Below are 22,613 nucleotides of genomic sequence, written 5' to 3'. Positions count from 1 at the left end.
TCCCCCCCTACCCCTAATACTCCATGTCTCTAGGTGGGAAAGGCTGTGGGCAACATGAAATAGGTTTCTGTCCCACTGTTAACCTCTGCAGCTGCTCCATGAAACACGTAACATCCCTTCCCGTAATCACTCATATTTACTCTGCCCACAGAGAATAGTTCATTTTAAATCATGTTAAAGTATCTTGAAGATGTGTACAAAGACGTTAATTTACAGAAAAAAGAAGTCCAAAATATGTTAAGTAAACTGTTCATTCATCAAGTGAACACTTTTTATCAAATACTCCAGCTTCTGGAAAAGAAAGAAAAATTAGTAGATTATAATTAGTTTTTTTCTCTTATCAAATTTTTCTCTTTAATTAAAGGATTTTAAATTGGAATATAAGTTATTCAATAAGGAAATTTTTGAAAATCTCAATTTCTGAGTGTAGTGGGCTTAATGGTGGTCCCAACATGTTTCCACATCTGAATGCCCAGAACCTGTGAGTATCACCTTAGATGGCAGATTTGATTAAGAATCTTGAGAGGAAGAACTTACCCTGTATTATCTGGATAAGCTCTAAATGTAATCACACATATCCTTATAAGAGAGAAGTAGAGGGAGGGATAGACACACATGGATGAGAAGGCAATGTGACGACAACAAAGACAGATGTAGCCACAAGCCCAGGAATGTCAACTGCCACTAGAAGCTGGAAGAGGCAAGGAAGGTTTCTCTCCTAGAGCTTCCAGAGGGAGTGCATGGTCCTGCCTACACCTTGATTTCAGACTTCTGGTCTCCAGAACTGTGAGAGAAAAAATTTCCGTTGTTTTATCCACCAAGACTGTGGTAATTTGTTAAGTAGCCACAGAAAACTAATACACTAAGGAAAAGTGCATTTAAATAGAAATCCTTAAAGCATACAAACTTAGAAGTAAAAGACTAACCCTAAATTATACATAAAATATATCAAGACACAAGATACAATGATACAGTAAACTCAATTCTTAACAGTTGAAACTTTGAGGTAAATTACTCTATAAGGTTTTACATGTAACAATAACAGACATTACTGAGTGATCACACAAGGGATCTTACAAGCAGAAGTTTTACCTACTATCTAACTGTTCTGCTACAGTAATAAAGATCACCAGGGAAGAGTTATGAAATAAATTAAATTAAGCTTAAACTTTCAAATCAGACTAAAAATCCAAATGACAGGAATTAAAAACAATTAAGCACAACTGCAAAATATACACAAGTAGATGTGACCTCTGAAATTATGCAATGCTAAGCAAAAGGGATCCAATTTATACGACCTGTCCAAATAGGCAGAACCACCCAGAAACTGACAAAAGGAAGAGAGTGACATGTGGGGAATAATAAAATAATAGGCCATATATTGGGAAGCAGTCATTTGAAAAAAGAACATAATATATCTTTATGACCTGGCAACCACTGGGTCATTCTGAGACTTACACACAAAAGAAAAATATCAAATTACTATTAGCTCTCTAAGCGTCTATATTCTCATCTTTAAAACTGGGATAAAAGTGTCTACCACATAGTGTTAACAATGTCCCCCTCCCAGGGTGAATTTGAAGATGACATGCAAAGAGACTGCACACCATGCTGGCCCACAGTTTCACTCCATAAATTGGAGTGTAGTTAACTACACTTGCTTTAAGGATGAAAATTTTCAGTGAACAGTTAGTTACCAGATTAAAAAAAAAACACAAAACCAGAAAGCTTTTTCTCAATTTTGTTGATATCCAGGGGTCCCAGCACTTACCACATCACTAGCGCTGGAAAACTCATTATTAACTAGACTTTCAAGAGCCATCCATCGAACTGGTCTGTTTTCATTGTCCCCTAGACAGTGATAGTCCATGGGGAACAAGTCTCTGGAGAGGGCATTATCTGTGATCTTAACTTGAAGTGTATCATCAATGCTGGAAAGTAGAAGTCAAGACATGAACAACAAAAGCAATCAAAATTTTAAAATGTAAGGATCACGGTTATCCTTCAATACAACATAATCCCCACTGTGGCTCTTGGAGAGAACTCCAAATCCAGGGAGCACCAAACATCAAATAAAAGTGACAGGTTCATGGCACCTACACACAATTCCTAGCAGCTAGATCTTTGTGGATGACTTCTCTTCTGGCCAGATAGCTCATTCCACAGGCAATCTGAATGGCCATGTGTACTAGGTCTTGTTGAGAAATTGCCTGTGTTAACAGAAAATGACAATGTTTACAATCAACACAAAAATTATGATAGCTGCCATTTATTTTATTACATATTCCTACTCCATATAAGACCATTACTTCACATCTACACACTGAATTTTAAAAAGCTACTCTTAACCAAGAATATGAATCCATAGCTCCCTGTACTTATATTGATTATAGTTCTTTTCATCCTTAAATTTAATTTACAATTTACATGACTATCTCCTCTCATCTGCTAGGTATGTTATCTCCCCAATACCTAGCACATACAGTAGCTGATCAATAAATATATATTTAATGAATGCTGAATTCTCAAGGTAATATTTCAAATGCTTATTATCCAATAACTTCTTTTCTTTGAAAACAGTAATTCTTATTAGGAGATAATCCCTTGGGGGCCATTTTTAAAATAACACAAATCTAAAGCACTCTCTACTGATATGCTTCCTTTAAATGCATGCCAGTATTATGGGTTGAGGAATGAAATTCTTTCCCAGGTGATGCTGATAGGCTACAGCCTCCAGCCACTTGTGGGAACCCCAGCTTTAATCCTGTCTATTTACAGGCATATCATTCATACTAAGCTAAATACTCAATGCAGCCTTTGAATTCATTTTCTTCTGGCAACTGTACTAAGTACATTGTTATAAATCCTAAAACCAATTTAAAAGAACTATAAGATACAGCTAGCAGCAAAACACTCACCAGGACTTACACCACTACCATCATAAAGCATTAAAAAGCTGACCAAACACTTCACAGCTATATGCACAAGCAGTGTTAAGAGAGAAACTCTTAGATAACTCAAGTCTTAAAGCCAAGCATATTAAGAAAATACCCAATTGTACCCCACAATCTAACCCTCTAATTACCACCAAATTTTGGTACAGTATGGAAGCAAATAACTCTGTAAAGTCTGGTTCATTCCTAGAAGGAAGACTAGTAAAATTGTCTTCAAAGAGTTACCAGGAAACTATCTAAGATGGTGTTACATGGGGGTTGATGTAACTATAAATACATACACAATAGGACTATAAAGAAAAACATCAGCAAAGTATAAGCCTCAAGAAAGGAATTAAAACCATCTTTTTTTTCTTTTACTCAACAGGTTATAAATAGTTCTATGGACTTTTTTTTTTTTTTTTTTTTTTTAGTTTCTTTTGGCAGACCTTTAAACAGTTTATATATAAGAATGTTGACACCTACTTTCAATTATCAGAAGCTACCAGTAAATAATTGGCAAATTTTTCTCACCTGAGGATTATTGGCCTCTACTAATTTGCACTGCCTTAAGAACAATTTAAGATTCCCCCAATTCATGTAAGGCAATATCACCATGGGCTTTTCTCCTTCTTCTATACACACATGAGTAATAGGCAAAAGATTTCTATAAAATAATAAGAAATTGGGAAAAACATAAGTGAAAATTTAAAACTCAGGAGCTTATTTTAATGAAAAGTTTATAATAACATATAGATAACCTAATAAAAATCCCAAACATAATAAAAACAAGATAGTTAAAAATGTAAAATTATAAATGCTCTACATTTTAAACCAGACTTAAATGTCCCCAATGTGTACACGTTCCTGATAAGGAAAAATTATAAACTCAAAGTTGTTTCCTGTGGGCTGGATTTTCTGAAGACAACACTTTGGCCTCAATAAATCTTTACTCCTAAGGTTAGTCAAATATGCCCATGAAATGTTCGTACTATGATGAAATCCCATTTATTCCATCATCAAACTTTTTTAAAAAGCCCCAATCCAGACTGCACACAATATAATCAAAAACTCTACAAGGCTGAAATTGCCACAAAAGCCAAGAAATCCTTAGCTGCTCACAGGGGATTTAAAATCAGATTTTTGAATCCTAGATTTATCATTTATATCTCTATCTTTTTCTTAGCCTTAGTTTCTCCATCTATGCATAAGGATCTCACCAACAGTAAAAGAATGCTATGATATACAAAATAAAATCAAGCATATAGCAGGTAATCTTTCTTCTATTTCAATTTCTGTTGCATAGATACGTATGTTTCATCCTATTGGACTAATAGCATTTCTTCCAATGATATCTGGAAATATCTGTTAAGGTTCTCCAAGTTATGTAAATTTTTACATAAATACTTCATCTTCCTCACTAACCTGAAAACTGGTAAAATGCAAAAAGCTATCATGGATTCTTATTTTTACACCCAATTCTTTGTATTGTTTCATATATAACAAGCACTTAAAAATTTTTGATAAACAAAGAAATAATAGCCTCAAAAATGTTCATATTCTTTAACTTAGCAAATGCTATTCCTAAGGTGTTTAGTAAGGAAATATCAAACATAAAAGGTTATATGAACAAGAATAGTTAACGCAATATTAACAGCAAAATGTTGCAAGCAACCTGAACGTCCAAAAAGGAACAGTACTATCAAATAAGATAATATCTAACAATTAAATAAGCACAAAATAATGTTAAGAATATGAGTAAAAGCTTACTTTACAGGAAAATAAGATACAAAACTCACATGTTTGCAGGATATTAACAAATATAGAGAAAATAAAAATTGTGCATAGAAAGATACAAAAAGCTAAGTGCTGTCTTTGAGTTGTGAGACTACAGATACTTTCTACCTTACTTTTGTATTTCTTAAATGGTTTCAATTGAGCATGCATAACTTCTAAAACCAGTCATAAAATTCCTCATATGACTAACAATGCACAAGGGGCAAAACTGTGGTTCCCCTCCTATTGTGCAGGAGTTACTAACACAATGAAATCATTGACCCTGAGGAGCTGGGAAAATGAGGACTCACATGAGGGATCAGTAAATCTGTACAAGGTTAACTCTGTAATGTTTCTACCTGCATTACATCCTAAGAATGGGAGTAATTATTAGCCCCATTTTACAGGCAAGGAAACATGTGGAGAGAGAAATTAGGTAACCTGCAAAGGACAAATAGCAAGTACATGGAGAAAAACTGATTCTAAAACTCTTGCGATTTCCCCTGGACCACTGGATACTTCCTCTCAGGTTAGCAAGGAGGAGCCTCCTTCACACTGAATCTCAGAATTAACCTGAGCATACCACGATTTCAGGGATAATATGATGGATGAGCTGCCCATCCTCTTCAACCCCTAAAAGATTTTATCTTTGCTCCTTTTGTTGTGATGGTTTTCATTGAGCAGAGTTAAAGGTATTTCATCTAGGCACAGTGAGACAGTTGAATGAGGTCAAATCTTTTATTCTACTACTGTTAAGATTAAAAACCCTATGGGAGAAGTAACAAGCTGCATGAAAATATTTAAAAGTACAAATGGTTGCTCTTCATTCTTCCCATCTTATGAAGGAAAAGAGAGGAATCTGGGATGTGAGAAGAGTGAATGAGAGCAGAAGGAGTGCAGTAGAAGAACAAGATAAAGGAAAGATAGGTCCTTTGGGAGTGTGAAACAAGGAACTGCAGGCAATTCTGTCTTGCAACATATACTTGCAGAGCAATATCTGGGAGGAGTTCAGCGTAAGAAGCACCCACCATCAGGCATCCATGGGTCAATGGAAATGCCCAACTACAAGTAGCAGTAGCTCAAGAGAATACTTTGATATGAAGGATTTCTGATGTAATTAAAATAGTCTGAAATCTATCTTTTATGTACACAGCTATTTTAACGTGAAATAAAAATTTTCTTACAAATTCCAGCGGAAAAAGGAGTGAAAAGAAAGGATTTCAGAATGCTTTAAAACATCTCAATACCATTTCAACCTTTACTCATGGGATGTTAAAAACATGCAGTAGGGGGAGAACCTAAGATGGAGGCTAGGAGAGACAGGGCAAAAATACACCTCCATGAAAAATACTAGATAAAAGCCAGGAAGTGACCCAGAACACCAGTTTCAGCGATGCACCGTCTGACAAGGTCTACTAAATCCACAGGGACCATGCACTTGGTGAAACTGGGAGTCCACATTATGAAAGGAGTGAATAAGCCTGCTGAATATCTGGCAGCCACGCTGTGGTGTTGGAAACAGTGGCTTGGCGTTTGGAGGTGGACTAGCTCTTTTTTAAAAAACCCCAAAGCAGCTGCAGATACGGCAGCGAGAACTGCATAGTGAAGCATGGCAGTAACAGGCTGCGGGTACACTTCAATATCTGGTGTGGAAGACAGCCTTTCACTCACCCACTGCTAACTGTCTCAGAGTGAGGAAGGCAGAGGTGAGCCAAAAGGGGAAAATAACCACACGGCTTGCAGCCATCTTCCTGGCAGGCTGGGAATGCTCCTGCCCGGCACCGGCACCACCGCCCAGAGCTGCACTAAAAAAAACCCAGTGTGACAGGAAGTGTTTCCAGCATCATGCACACATGCCACAATATCAGGCGTGAACAGTAGCCTTTTGTGCACCCACAGCTAATAGTCCTGGAGCTAGGAAGACGGAGCTGTGCGAAAAGGGGGAAATTAACATGCCCCATACAGCCACCCTTACAGAAGGCTGGGAAAGTGCCTACATGGCCCGGCGGCCCAGAACCTCCCTTGAGGGACAGTGCGCACTTGTGACGTAGCACAACCTTCCCTCAGCAGAGGCCCTAGAAGGGCACGGCTTGGAAGAGGAACCCACTCAGAAATCCCAGGGATCATACGCCAACAGCAAGGACTTGTGGGTCAGCGGCAGAGACAATCTGTGGCAAGACTGAAATGAAGGTTTAGACTCTTGCAATAGCCTTAAATCTCCAGGAACACCTGGCAGGTTCGATTATTCAAGCTGCCCTCCCCCTCTAACCGCTCAGACACATGCCCCACATTCAGGGCGGACAGCACCAACAACACACCCAAACTTGGTGCACCATTTGGACCCCACAAGAATCAGACCCCCACATACCAAAAAGACAAAGTTGGGGAGAACTGACTTGAGGAGAACAGATGACTCATGGACACCATCTGCTGGTTAGTTAGAGAAAGTGTATGCCACCAAGCTGTAGATCTGACAAATTAGAGATTAGACTTTGAATAATATTACATATCCTAAAAGAACCCTATCAAGTAAAGCAAATGCCAAGACGCCAAAAACAACAGAAAATTTTAAAGCGTATGAAAAAACCAGACAATATGGATAACCTAAACCCAAACACCCAAATCAAAAGAACAGAGGAGACACAGTACTTGGAGCAATTAATCAAAGAACTAAAGACAAACAACGAGAGCATGGCACTGGATATAAAGGACATGAAGAAGAGCATGGCGCAGTATATAAAAGACATGAAGAAGACCCAGAAGAGCATAAAGAAAAAATTGCAAGAGTAAATAAAAAAATAGATGATCTTATGGAAATAAAAGAAACCGATGACCAAATTAAAAAGATTCTGGATACTCACAGCACAAGACTAGAGGAAGCTGAACAATGAATCAGTGACTTTGAGGGCCAAAGAACGGAAAATGAAAGAACAAAAGAAAGAATAGGGAAAAAAATCAAAAAAATCAAAATGGACCTCAGGGATATAATAGAAAAAATAAAACGTCCAAATTTAAGACTCATTGGTGTCCCAGAAGGGGAAGAGAAGGGTAAAGCTCTAGAAAGAGTATTCAAAGAAATTCTGGGGGAAAACTTCCCAAACCTTCTACACAATATAAATACACAAAGCATAAATGCCCAGCGAACTCCAAATAGAATAAATCCAAATAAACCCACTCCAAGACATATTCTGATCAGACTGTCAAATACTGAAGAAAAGGAGCAAGTTCCGAAAGCAGCAAGAGAAAAAGCAATTCACCACATACAAAGGAAACAACATAAGACTAAGTAGTGACTACTCAGCGGCCACCATGGAGGCAAGAAGGCAGTGGCATGACATATTGAAAATTCTGACAGAGAAAAATTTCCAACCAAGATTACTTTATCTAACAAAGCTGTCCTTCAAATTTGAGGGAGAGCTTAAATTTTTCACAAACAAATGCTAAGAGATTTTGCTAATAAAAGACCTGCCCTACCTCAGATAGTAAAGGGAGCCTTACCGACAGAGAAGCAAAAGAAAGGAGAGCGAGATATGGAGAAAGGTTCAGTACTAAAGAGATTCAATATTGGTTCATTAAAGGACAATATGAGAGAGAGGTAAAAAATATATCTGACAAACATAAAGCAAAGGATAGGATGGCTGATTCAAGAAATGCCTTCACAGTAATAACCTTGAATGTAAATGGATTAAACTCCGTAATTAAAAGATATAGATTAGCAGAGTGGATCAAAAAATATGAACCATCAATATGTTGCATACAAGAGACTCATCTTAGACACAGGGACACAAAGAAATTGAAAGTGAAAGAATGGAAAAAAATATTTCATGCAAGCTACAGCCAAAGGAAGCAGGAGTAGCAATACTAATCTCAGATAAAACAGACTTTAAATGCAAGGATGTTATGAGAGACAAAGAAGGTCACTACATACTAATAAAAGGGGCAATTCAACAAGAAGAAATTACAATCATAAATGTTTATGCATCCAATCATGGTGCCACAAAATACATGAGACAAACACTGGTAAAACTAAAGGAAGCAATGGATGTTTCCACAATAATTGTGGGAGACTTCAACACATCACTCTCTCCTATAGATAGATCAACTAGACAGAAGACCAATAAGGATAAATGAATTTGATTTAACAGACATATATAGAACATTACATCCCAAATCACCAGGATACACATTCTTCTCTAGCGATCACAGAACTTTCTCCAGAATAGATCATATGTTGGGACATAAAACAAGCCTCAATAAATTTAAGAAAATTGAAATTATTCAAAGCACATTCTCTGACCACAAGGGGATATAATTAGAAGTCAGTAACCATCAGAGACTTAGGAAATTCACAAACATCTGGAGGTTAAACAACACACTCCTAAAATAAATGGTTTATAATGTAGAATGTAGGGGAACTAGCGATAGAGAGCAATTAATGAAGGGGGAATGATAACCCAATAAGAACAGATAAGTTATTCGTGGATAAATTTAATGTTCTGGGAATGCCCAGGAATGACTATGGTTTGTTAATTTCTGATGGGTATGGTAGGAACAAGTTCACAGAAATGTTGCTATATTAGGTTATTTTCTTGGGGTAGAGTAGGAACATGTTCAACTCCCTTGATACGGTTTGTTTGAAATGTTTTTTTAATTTATTTTTTTTTTAATTTTTTGTTTGATACAGTTGATTAAAAAAAAAAGTTAATTAAAAAAAATGAAAAAAATATGCAGAGCCCCCTTGAGGAGCTGGTGGAGAATGCAGGGGTATTGGGCTCCCCCACCTCGATGGTTGCTAACATGCTCACAGACACAGGGGACTGGTGTTTTGATGGCTTGAGCCCTCTACCACAGGACTTGCCCTTGGGAAGACTGTTGCTGCAAAGGAGAGCCTAGGCCTCCCTATAACTGTGCCTAAGAGCCTCCTCCAGAATGCCTCTTTGTTGCTCATATGTGGCTCTCTCTCTCTAACTAAGCCAACTTGGCAGGTGAAATCACTACCCTCCCCCCTACATGGGATCTGACAACCAGGGGAGTGAATCTCCCTGGCAACATGGAATATGACTCCCAGGGAGGAATCTAGACCGGCATCGTGGGATGGAGAACATCTTCTTGACAAAAAGGGGGATGTGAAAGGAAATAAAATAAGCTTCAGTGGCAGAGAGATTCTGAAAGAAGCTGAGAGGTCACTCTGGTGGGCACTCTTACGCACAATACAGACAACTCTTTTTAGGTTCTAATGAATTAGAACAGCTAGCAGTAAATACCTGAAACTATCAAACTACAACCCAGAACCCATGAATCTTGAAGATGACTGTATAAAAAGGTAGCTTATGAGAGGTGACAACGTGATTGGGAAAGCCATATGGACCATACTCTCCTTTGTCTTGTTTATGGATGGATGAGTAGAAAAAGGGGGGGAAGAAAAGAAAGAAGGAAAGAAAGAAAAAAAGCACCCAGTGTTCTTTTTTACTTTAATTGTTCTTTTTCACTTTAACTTTTATTCTTATTATTTTTGTGTGTGTGGTAATGAAAATGTCAAAAATTAATTTTGATGAATGCACAGCTATATAATGGTACCATAAACAACTGAATGTACACTTTGTTTTGTATGACTGCATTGTATGTGAATATATCTCAAGAAATACGAATCAAAAAATAAAAATTAAAATTAAAAAACATGCAGTTAACATAGTGAATTACACAACCAGTATAAAAAGATAAAATAATCTGAAACCAGGTGTCATTTCTTGAGTTTGCTTGATAAATTCCATGTGACTTCTGAAGATAATTATTTCGTTTTTAAACCATGTTAACAAGCAGAGTTCCCAGAAGAAAATGGCATTTATAAATTAGAATGAAAGAATGAACAATTACATATAACTCACAGCCATGAATAGTCAAGACATCAGGGGGCAAACTGGAAAATGTAGGCCCTGGTCTCCTTAGAAATGAAATGAACTGCCACAGTGAATTACAAGAATAATATACTTTCTATACCCTAACAATAAGTTTTGCTTATTAGAAACTAGGAGTCCTGGTATCATTTTATTGCCAGGAAGAACAATTAACCATGACCAAGTTTTAACCTGCTTTTAGAAGACTTTTCTGAGCCACAGTATGTTCAGTATCAAATAATCCCAATTCAGTATGTCACTCTATTCAATAGCCTAAGGGTACCCTGGCTGCTACTGCTTGCTCTGAACATTTTTCAGCCAAAGCATCTTTCAAGGGCTATAGTAAATATAAAACTCTTTCTTGGGAAAGTCTCAGCTTTATCTACATTTATCCTTGCAGCCCACTTCTGTACTGAAGTGGGGCAGACCTTCCATCAGGGCAAGAATACTGGCTAGGTACCTAAGTACTAGGTTAACATTATGCATTAGTATTTAAAGCTTTTGCTTCTTCTGTCTAGCATCACCATAACAGAAAATCAAAGTACTCCCAACACTGCCAAAAAGGACATTTCAACTGATCATTACTCAGCTCTTATCAAAAGCCCATAGAGGTGCAGGAGGCAGGGCAAGATGCCAGTAAAGGGAGGTGTGGAACTTAGTTAGTGCCCTAGAGCAACTAGTAAACAGCCAGGAACAACTAGAAAATGGTCTGGAATGCTATATAATTTAACTTCTATGGTCAGTTTATTCAAACACCATAATTACATGGGACCTTGAATAGGGGATGAGATCTGGTTAGTTTGTACAGGTTAGCGTGAAATCCTGATACATCCCAGAGTAATTTGGGCAGAGGGTAAGAAGTATTTGCAGGGCCCCCTTGAGGGCCTGGGGGAAAAGGTGGAAACATTAAACTTCCCCACCTGAGGAATTCCTGATATTCTCACAAGCATTAGGGAATACCATTGTTGTAGGCCAAGTCCTCAATCTTGGGGCTTGCCCTTACGAAGCCTGTTATTGCAAAGGAGAGGCTAAGCCTACTTATAATGGTGCCTAAGAGTCACCCTCAGAGAACCTCTTTTGTTGCTCAGATGTGGCCTGTCTCTCACTAAGCCCACCCAGCTGGTAAACACACTGCCCACTCCCCTACATGGGCTATGACTCCTAGGGTATAAATCTCCCTGGCAACATGGGACATGACTTCCAGGGATGAGCCTGGACCTGGCATCACAGGATTGAGAAAGCCTTACTGATCAAAAGGGGGAAGAGAAATTAAGCAAAATAAAGTTTCAGTGGCTGAGAGATCTCAAATGGAGTCAAGAAGTCATTCTGGGGGTTATTCTTGTGCATTATATAGATACCCCTTTTTAGTTTTTAGTGTACTAGAATATCTAGAAGGAAATACCTGAAACTGTTGAACTGCAATCCAGTATCTTTGATTCTTGAAGACTATCATGTAACTGTGTGATTGTAAAAACCTTGTGGCTCACACTCCCTTTATCCAGTATATGAACAAATGAGTAGAAAAAAGGAGGGTAAATAAATAATAGGGAGGGAAAAGGAGTATTAGTTGTTTTGGGTGTTTTTTTATTTTTGTTCTTATTTTTTGCAGTAAAGAAAATGTTCATAAAATTGATTGTGGTAATGAATGAACAACTATGTGATGATACCGTAAATGACTGTGTACTTTGAATGTTGTATGGTATGTGAATGTATCTCAATAAAATTTCATTGGAAAAAAAAGCCCATAGGAAACAGCATGTGTTTTTGTTCTTTTTTTTTAAATGTAGTCTAAGGGATGAGTTATCCATCCCTAACTCTATGAATCATGAGTTCTATTCTTGGATTAAATCAGGCCAATGGAAGGCAGCATTTTTGAATTACATGAATTTACTGCTTTAAAGGGACATCTTCACTGTTCCTCAATTTTGTGCATTCAATTTTCTCAAAGGCGCCCATAGGAATTACAACTTTGGCTTTTTAAAAATTTTCAATGAAACTATCTAAAGTATGTCTATTCACTATACTAATTAATGCTCCCGGTATATGATAAGCCAAATGAGATAACTGCCTAGGAATTTAACAGTAGGAAATCTCTTTTTCTCCCCCAAGGAAACTGTTTCTTTCCTTTCTGGTACTGAGATTTTTCAACTTGTAATGCATCTTTCAGCCTTGATTGCCTAGAATCTGAGAGTTCTTTTATATTCAATCAAGCACAAATATTTGTCCTTAATATTAGCTTATTTGTATTCTATCATCACAACCTAAAACACTCAGTTTTCATTTTATTAGCATTTTATTGAACTCATTAGGCTCTTCAATTCTTTTGAACATGAACATGAACCAACATATAAAAAAACTAAAAAAAAATAAAAATGTAGCTTATGAGGGGTGACAATGGGATTGGGAAAGCCATAAGGACCACACTCCACTTTGTCTAGTTTATGGATGGATGAGTAGAAAAATAGGGGAAGGAAACAAACAAACAAACAGACAAAAGTACCCAGTGTTCTTTTTTACTTCAATTGCTCTTTTTCACTTTAATTATTATTCTTATTATTTTTGTGTGTGTGCTAATGAAGGTGTCAGGGATTGATTTAGGTGATGAATGTACAACTATGTAATGGTACTGTGAACAATCGAATGTACGATTTGTTTTGTATGACTGCATGGTATGTGAATATATCTCAATAAAATGAAGATTAAAAAAAAAAACTACAAAAAGCTCTGTGTAGTCATTTTAATTTTTAGAGTGCAAATAAATGCAGATATTAAAATGTATGATTCCTTTAGCACACATCATTTTCTATCCTTTTTCATCAGAAGTTCATAAATATCTTCCAACAGGGATGGTCACAGTTTCATTTTTAAAACATGTGTGACCAAATTTTCGGTAGGCATACAAATTAAGCTAACTCTATATTAGTGTTTAAAAAACAACAACAACAAATCTTTGTCCTAATTGATATTATTACACTTTATGATGCTATATTTAAACACCTTTTGGCTCAGAAGGTAGAAGTTTTTGTTATAACTCTGTGACAAAATTATAATCAAGCTTCAAAGGAAATTCTTCATATTGAACTACAAGTTGTTTTTTTTTAAATCACACTATGACCTAATGACCATATGTTAAGGAATTGGTTAAACAAAATGTTATTACATCTAGTCAATGAACTATTTATAGCCTTTTTTAAAAGAGGACATGGATTTGTAATTATTGACATGAAAGTTAAATACATTGTTTTGCTAAATTAAAAAGCAGGTTAAACAATAGGCATGTTAATCTTGTTGACAGCAATAAAGCTATTTTGATATATAGGAAAATATCCTCATTTCTTTTGGGAAATGTACCCAAAGTACACTGAAAGTGTTAAGATATCTACATATGCACCTATATAAATAGATACACATACACACACACCAATACCCAGCAAAAATGGCAAAATGTTAACTATCATTGAATCTAGGAAGTGGGTTTACTGGTGATTATTCTTGTCTTTGCTGATTTATATGTTGAAAAATTTCATAGGAAAGGTTTTTTTTATGTATACAAACAACCTAGTTTTTAAAAATGAAATATGCTCACGGAAATGCATAAACTATTTCTCGAAAGTTTAGCTGTGATTATCCAGATGCGAGCTTATTCACTGCTCTTTATTTTCTTCTTTATACTTACCATTCTTAAATTTTGTTAAATGAACATGCATTTCACTTTTATATTCAGAAAAACTAGCTATTCCAAAAAGTTTTCAATTCAGAACTTACCAAAATGTCCTTAAAATGAAAATGCAGCGTAAAATGTTACAATTGTTAACATGAAATGCTGGGTGGTATCCCCTCTCACCTGTGATGAAGACCCCGTAGCTTACAACTTTCAGTTAGCATCATTGTCACCTGAATTTCAGAAGCTTGATCTATATGAAGAAAAGAAATTGCATTGAAAGATAATACTATATACATGATATTGATATTTTCTGCTATAAGTAAATAATTATCTTGGACTATGAGGTAAATTTTCTTTATAAATTACAGGGTGGTGAATCTAAAATAGGTCTAGCCTAAAGTTCCACTGGCATAGATAGTCTCACTGAACAGGTCAACATGAAGAAGCCACCATTAGGTTAAATTTGACAACATTAAGGTTAAAATTCAGTAAGGTTCCATAAACAAAGCAGAAAGCAAAACACCAATGGAAAAATATCTGCAACACATATGGCATATAAAGAGCTAATTTCCCTTTTTTTCTTTAAAGAACTCATTCAAATCTTTAATGGAAAAAAATAGAGGCAAAAGATAAAAAACACATAGTTTATATTGAGAAAAGAAATACAAATAACCAACAAAATCACAAAATGACACCCAGTCTCATTCCTAAGATACAGAATTGCAAATTAAACCAAGCGACCCTATTTTTCCCTGTAAGATTGGAGGAGATGAAAAATTCAGCTATCTGCCACTTTGGGCAAGAGTGTGAGGAAACAGGCTCATCAATAGCACCTTGGGGGTGGGGGGTGGGGTGGGAGGAGAATAAAAATTGTTACAATCTTTCAGGAAGGCAATTTAGGAATATCTAACAAACTTTTAAATGCATATACCCGTTGCTTCATCAATCCTACTGCTAAGACTCTACCCTACAGATAATACTCATAAAATCTCATCTATATGTAACATAAGGAGTATGTTCAATCGTAACAGCTAAAAACTCAAAATCAACAAAGTATCCATCAACAGAGACCTACTTAAATTAGCACACTGAATACTACCCTGCTACTCAGAAAAAAATGAGATAGATTTATATGTACTAACAGAGATTTCCAAGATACATTACATTCAAAAAGCAAGGTACAAAACTCTGTGCTTGGTGCAATCAGTAATATCTTTAAAACAGAGTTTTTTTTGTTGCTGTTTTTTTTTTTTAAATCAGATACATGTGGTGTGTTTCTTTCCTTACTCAAGGAAAGAATCAAAACAAATTGTCCCTAGTGGCTATTTTTGAGGATGGTAAGATTTATGTTTTGTACCTTTCTGACTTGTTCACACTTTCTAACCTTACAAATTTAAACATAAAAAAATGACCATGGGGGTTCTCAACAGAGATTATAGCTCATTTTATTGTTTTCTTCTTCTTACCTCTCTGAAGTTAAAAACAAACAAACAAACAAAATATTAAATTAGTAGAAAAATAAGTTACCCTTCATGTAATAACCAAAATTAGAAAAATTATTCCATTTTACTTTCAGTTTCTGAACTAATGATTTTTGGTCCAAAGTAACAAAATAGAACCAAAACTGGCTTTTAGTTCATTGTTTCTGAAAAGAAAATATGATGATCCAATTTACCAATCTCTAATCTGTACCTCCAAAAGAATTTTTAAGCCATCAAATATTTGCACAAATCCACAAGGATTGTTCTTCTTATAGGGACCACTACCTCAATAATACAGAGGAATTTCTCCACTGTTTGAAAAGAACATTTCCTACAATTGACTTTTATATATTGGCCTTATATGCATCAACTTTGTTGAACTTCTTTTGTTAAATTTCATCGATCTCTTTTTTGTAGATTCCTTTGGGTTTTCTACGAACCCATCATATCATCTGTGAATAAAGACTATTTTGCTTCTTTAAAAAAAAAAAAAAAAAAAAAGAACATTTCCATTAATTTTCATAATAAATTGAAAATGTTTTAATTTAAAAAATGGTTTCTAGGCATCAAAACAAAATTAAGAGTGAAATTTAGCCTTAAAAGCACTTTTAACAGAAACCAATAATAATTTTTATGTCATCATTAATAATAAAATAATAATTTCTTCTGACAAATTCAATAAAAGAAGGAAAATGATACCAAGTTTGGCAACGCCAAGATCCACATCCCAGGCCTACCTAGTAAAATATTCAACCAACAATAAAAACAAGGCACTATGAATACAGGTCATGTTCACCTCAAGGCTGAAAAATCTCAAATTTCATTTACTTCCAAGTCTTACCAGAGGAAACTCACTCTCTTCCTCACTCCCTCTCCCATTATTCTCTATCAGTGTCCCCTTTCCAGACAATTTCTCCTATTTAAGTCTTCTGTACCAATCTAACTGAATTGGGGGTGATGGTGAAGGGGCTTGAAACATTTCATTCTTCTTTGGAAAAGGTGCTTTACTTCAATGTCCGTTGGAATAAATTCTAGCTGTCTAAAAACTGTTTAAAATTTGGATCATTTAATAAATAGCAAAATGTGCCATTACTACTCTTTTGAAACCAAACTAATTTTTAACAAAATTATGGTCAGGACTTTTGAGGGGTTGCAAGGATCTTTTTAAGCACTGGAAACTAGTAATTAGTTGGAAGTCCCGGTCAATTATTAATAGTTTACTTTCCCCAACTGGTAAGCAGACCCAAGTATAACAAAAAGTAATTTCAGGATGCATCATTTCATATGCAATATTTTCAAGATTTTAACTGTGATAAGCATGTTCTTAGCAAGGGACACTTGAACTAGATGATGAAATAAGAAAACTTTCAATTGTAGAAAAAACTGTATCTACTTAGTAGGAAAAATTCACTTTTTCCTTTCCTAATCTAGTCCTAGTTTTTTAATTTTAAAGAGTGAAAATCTACCCTCAAGGTGTATATATTTGAAAAAAACACATTCTAAAAGTTACAAGGAAGCACAAAATGATAAAAGCAAACCAAAAAACATTTGCATCTTTCCAAAATTTCACAAAATTCAGCAGCTATAAAAGAAAACAAGAACTTAAAACCTTGACTGCACATGAAATTACCTGGTGAGGGGAGGAGGATTTAAAAAATATTAATGCTGGGGCTCCATCCCTGGGAATTCTTACTTAATTAGTCTGGGCATTTGGATTTTGCAAAGCTCCCAAGTAATTCTAAGGTGCAGATAAGATTTAGAACCATAGATTTCAGGTGAATCTACTTAAATAGGGACTATTATTTCATACTAAATAATGAAGTCCAAAGAAGTGCTTCCAACTTTATCTGGAAGTTATAACTTTAAAAAAAATGTTAATTTTGTCTTAACTTTTCTGTGTCCTAGAGTGAACAAGAAAGGAAGCCCTGTTGTGTTTTTGAAGGAAGCATTTTTTCTGATAAAATTGTATGGTGGCTAATATGTCAATCTAGCAATTCTCCAATATCCCTCAAGTCCCACATAAAGTCCCACATATTTTGCTAGATATGCAATTTCATTTTGCAACTATTTTGCCTTATATTTGCATTGTATTGTCACATGCTGACAATCACAGGGAAGTTGCCAGAGATGGTGAATAGCAGAGCTAGAGTGTTAAATAGGAAGAATGGGATGTGTAAAGAGTAGGGATTGGTTTTATAAGCAGTCAGGTCATTTAAAGAAAGAAAAAAAACCAAAAAACTTAATACCAATAACCCCAAACTGATTAATTTGTCATACGGAATTTAATTTCACAATATGTGGGTGTGAAATTCAGATTTTCAATTTCAATATCTAGAAATTTACATTGGAATATCCATTAAGCCTGACAAAATCATGAAATTTTTAAAATACCAAACTCTTATGCCTAAGGGCAAATGACAATGATCTCAAAACAACTTCTTGCTCTATTTTGAATTGTACTTTCTAATCACATAGCATGTAATAAAGCATATAAATTTGTGAAAAGAACTTCCACTATAGCACTATATAGTTTCAATCTAAAAAAAAGTTAAAATAACATTCCAAAAGAATACATCTCCAAGATATTCAATCACATGGACTAACCTCTCTAAAACTTTTGATGAAAGTACATGACAGTGTGGCTGATGCACTACTTCCTCTTCGTCTCTCATGTAAACCTTAACATATCTTGACTAAGGACTCACTGTGCTTTCTCTTGTTTCTGTCAGCTCAGACAGAACATTATAATAACAGAAATACGGTGCGGAAACAACCAAGTGACTGCAATTCAAGTATATACAGAAAGAGAAATCTTATCTTGTAAAACAGTCCCAGTATCTGCATTGTGTTTTCTTATCAATATTATTTCCTTTTTCCCTCTTGCAACCCTAAATCAATCCAATTCTGTGCTGAAACCTCCTTTGTTGATTTAAAATTCATTCAGAGCAAATTAAATAATAGCTTAGCTCTAAATTCTCCATAGGCTGTTTACAAACCCTAGAAGAAATGTTAGAATTAAGAGAAAAATATTTCCTTAAAAAATGGGGACGGAACAAAAGGCAATTGCTTTACTGAAGTTATGGTTCAAATTTTACAAGTATAAAAAAATAGTATGTAAAATGTCTTTCAAAACTAAGCAGAAAAAAATGCATTAAAAAAAAAACTAGTCAGAAAACCTACTGAGATTTAACAATATTAATCTTTAAAAGTGCTTTAGGGGCTAGGAAAAGGGAGGGTAAATAAATACTGGACTGAAGTTAAGCCATTTGTTTGGAAAAGTTAAAAGGGATGTGGTTGTGTATGTGTGTATTTGTAGAATCCTTACATAGGCAATTTCGTTAAATTAAATGCAATTAAATTCCAAAGGTTTTTCTGTTAGATCCATATAATGCTACATTTTAAAGACAATAAATATAAATCCTTCATAATTCCCATGAATTCATTTAAGTAAATGTAGAAACACAAGTTCTTATCAATTAATTTTGTAAACTTCACATAATTTTTTTACTTCGTCATACAACTGAATTTTTCTCTCAATTTCCAAATTAAAGGTACTAAATTTGTCTTTCAGAAATTATCTTATCATCTCAATCTATATCAGACACTGTCAGACATTAAGCACCCTATAGATTACCACATTTTCCTTTTCTCTCAAAATGAGCACGATAGACAAAAAAAAAAAAAAAAAAAAAAAATTTCCATATAAGGAGTAAGCCCTATATAAAATGTATTCTGTTAGAGAATTGTCAACTGAATAATCTATATAAATCAGTAAATTAAAAATCAGGCATCACATTTCAAAAGATGGCCAAAAGGAAAATAGGTAAAAGCAGGTATTTTGTTCATGAAAATAGAAATAAGTGCTACCTTTTAGAAAACAATCTGGCATTATCTATCAAAATGTTAAATATACACACCACCTAGTTCAGCAATTTCAACTGCAGATATACCAAGAAATACTACACAAAGACATTTCCTGCAGTATTACATATGAGAGCCCCCCAAAAAAAAAAAAAGGAGGTGGGTGGAAGATAAACAGTGGCCATCCACATAAGGCACTGTAGGTCTAGAGTCATTTTAATTTTCTTTATAGTCTTTAGTATTAGGAGGGGGGCCACAGGAGACTGAAAACAATGTTTCTTAAGGAGGCAAAATGGTACCAAAGGATTTTAACCTAGGAGAAATACAAAATTAGATACAGTAACATTGAAGAGAAGCGGAGGCAAAGTTTAACTAGAAGCCTGCATGGTACCTAATAAATGCTTAATGCCCCTAATAAATGCTTAATGCCTTAATTTATCAGACTTCTACTTTCTATACCAAATGAGAACCACCCAAATCTAGAGAATTAGCCTCCTTATGAGCTATTTTAACATAGACTGATTTAAAGGTCTGTGCACACTGAGAATCTGAGACAAGCTTGAGCTGACCGGGGCCACGTTAGATAGGAAAGCACTATGGAGATGGTATTTTAAAAATCCTACCTTTAACTGTTTTTACAAATGCTTGTTTTTCTTTATTTGGATCTTTTTCATCTATTAAAATCCCATGGAAAATACGCCCAAAAGTACCTAAAAGGAAAAATAATGAGACCATGTTATAACCTTTAAAAAATTATAAGTATAAAACTTTCTGGTACAATATAATTTGGAATAAACATAACAAGGGTATATGTGAGCAACATTATACTAGCCCTTGAGTATAAAGACCCAAATCTTGGTCTTTACCGTTAGAAGTCCTCTATTGCTATGAAATGCCTTAACTTGCTTTCAAAAAATATCATTTCTAACTGCCGAACTGCAACCCAGTAGCCATGATTCTTTAAGATGGTTGTTTAACTATGTAGCTTACATGATGTGATGGTGTGATTGTGAAGACCTTGTGGCTCACACTCCCCTTATCCAGTGTATGGATGGATGAGTAGAAAAATGGGGACAAAAACTAAATGAAAAATAGGGTGGGATGGGAAGGATGCAATGATTTCGGTGTTTTTTTTTTACTTTTACTTTTTATTCTTTTTGGTGTAAGGAAAATGTTCAAAAATTGATTGGGGTGATGCATGCACAACTATATGATGGTACTATGAATAGTTGATTATACATACGCCATGGAAGACTGTACAGTATGTGAGTATATCTCAACAAAACTTAATTTAAAAAATCTATCATTTCTAATTCAAAATAAAAGTTAAAAAAAAAAAAAGCCATACCTAAGCTAAGTGTGTAAGAATTCTTTCTGAATTAAAGTAAATAAACTAATTATATAGCAAGAATCATTGGAGCTCAGTAATGGGGTATCCACCGAGGTATTTATGAGTTTCTAGGCTTAGCCTCAGAGTAATGTTGAAACAAGAAAAACAGACTCTCTTTCCTGCTGCAGAACTTTAAAAGGTAGCTTCAAAGGAAGGCCAAAGGGCACCAGTCTTAGATTCATACAATCCTGGGTTCCAATCCTGGCTTGACCACTCACTCCTTAGATGGCCTAAGGCAAGCTGCTTAGCCTCTGAGGTCAATTTCCTTAAAGGTAAAATGTGTTTCTAAAACCTTTATCACAAGAAGAGAAGTGATGACCTGGTAAGGGGAGAAGGGATGGTTAAAAGTGTAATATAAAAATCCCTACAGATATAATTTTTTAATTGCTAACAAAAAGCACCCTAATGAGGAGATGACTGTTATGGCTCCAATCATGCCTGCCACAAAGACATGCTCAAGTCCCAATCCCCAGGTCCTATGAATGTGAGCTCATTTGTAAAGAGAATCTTGGAAGATCCTGTTAGTTAAAGTGAGACCAAACTGAATCAGGGTGGGCCTTAATCCAGCATGACTGGAGTCTTTATAAAAAGCAGAGGAAATGTCGACACAATCCAGAATAGGAGACAGGAGACAGATGGCTATGCGACAGAGGTAGAGACTGAGTTATGGATTGTCAGAAGCCACCACCAGAATGCTACAGACTTCAGGGAAAGCACAATACTGCCAATACCTTGATTTTCCACTTCTTATCTCTAGAACTGAGAAACAATAAATTTCTGTTAAGCCAACTAATCTGCATATTTGTAGCCCTGGCAAACTCAAACAATGATCATTGAAAATTAATCTCATTTTACTCATAGCAGAACTTTTTATTTTCCTTCCTTCACAATTTAAGACATGTTTCCAAGGAGGCGTAAGAGGGCAGCAAAGGGAGGTATGGAATGTAGTTAGTCCCCTAGAGCAACTAGTCAATAGCCAGGAATAACTAGAAAATAGTTTGGAACAACTGTTTGGGGGCCATCCGTGACCTGACACACCTCATGCACCAGTCGGGAATGGGTGGAAGGGCCGAGACTGCAGCATAGAACTGTAAGTAAAGCTCCCTAAACTGTGGAGCTGGCACCTCTCCCCCATCAGCATGGCAGGCTGAGTTGGAACACTTTCCTTTGGGAAACAGAAGTGAGATCTGCTGGGAGCAAGGAAAGGTAGCTCAACCAAGTTCCATCACAGTTTTAATTAACAGATTTGGACTACTGACTACAACCTATGGGCACAGATAAACCTGGAGCAAGCAGGAAAGGAACCCTGAGGTTTCTTCTGGCAGAGAGGAGGAGGAGCTGATGTAAAAAATAATAATAATAAAAAAAAAACAGAGGCTTTTGGAGTTGGTTGAGCTCAGAATACTGGAAAATAGACTATGTCTCAAGAAAAGGGGCACACAGAACGAGGTACCAACTCCGATCGACTGGCAAAACTGAGGGGTTGGGGACTGGCTCTGAAAAGGGGATTTCTTTCTTTTTTCTCTCTCTCATTCTAAGTAGCTCATTATAGAAAGCCCTGGGCATTTACAACTGTCTCACTGACCCAGGGAAGGGTGGAGTTAAGACAGTTAA

The 22,613-nt window shown here is 35.6% G+C and overlaps 1 protein-coding gene across 2 annotated transcripts in view; it reads right to left on the bottom strand.

Moving 5' to 3' along the window:
• Nucleotides 1-22,613, bottom strand: part of RYK (receptor like tyrosine kinase) — a 103,441-nt gene that overhangs the window by 14,118 nt on the left and 66,710 nt on the right. For both annotated transcript variants that reach the window (XM_037844643.1, XM_037844641.1), the window contains exons 9-13: nucleotides 20,233-20,319; nucleotides 14,448-14,517; nucleotides 3,468-3,600; nucleotides 2,101-2,210; nucleotides 1,772-1,931 (exon numbers count right to left, since the gene is read on the bottom strand). In XM_037844643.1, the coding sequence (XP_037700571.1) occupies nucleotides 1,772-1,931; nucleotides 2,101-2,210; nucleotides 3,468-3,600; nucleotides 14,448-14,517; nucleotides 20,233-20,319 (560 nt within the window). The remainder of the gene's footprint in view (nucleotides 1-1,771; nucleotides 1,932-2,100; nucleotides 2,211-3,467; nucleotides 3,601-14,447; nucleotides 14,518-20,232; nucleotides 20,320-22,613) is intronic.

The sequence above is a fragment of the Choloepus didactylus genome, chromosome 1, assembly GCF_015220235.1.
Source record: "Choloepus didactylus isolate mChoDid1 chromosome 1, mChoDid1.pri, whole genome shotgun sequence".
In the NCBI taxonomy this organism is placed as follows: domain Eukaryota; kingdom Metazoa; phylum Chordata; class Mammalia; order Pilosa; family Megalonychidae; genus Choloepus; species Choloepus didactylus.
This window is presented reverse-complemented; position numbering and strand designations above follow the sequence as displayed.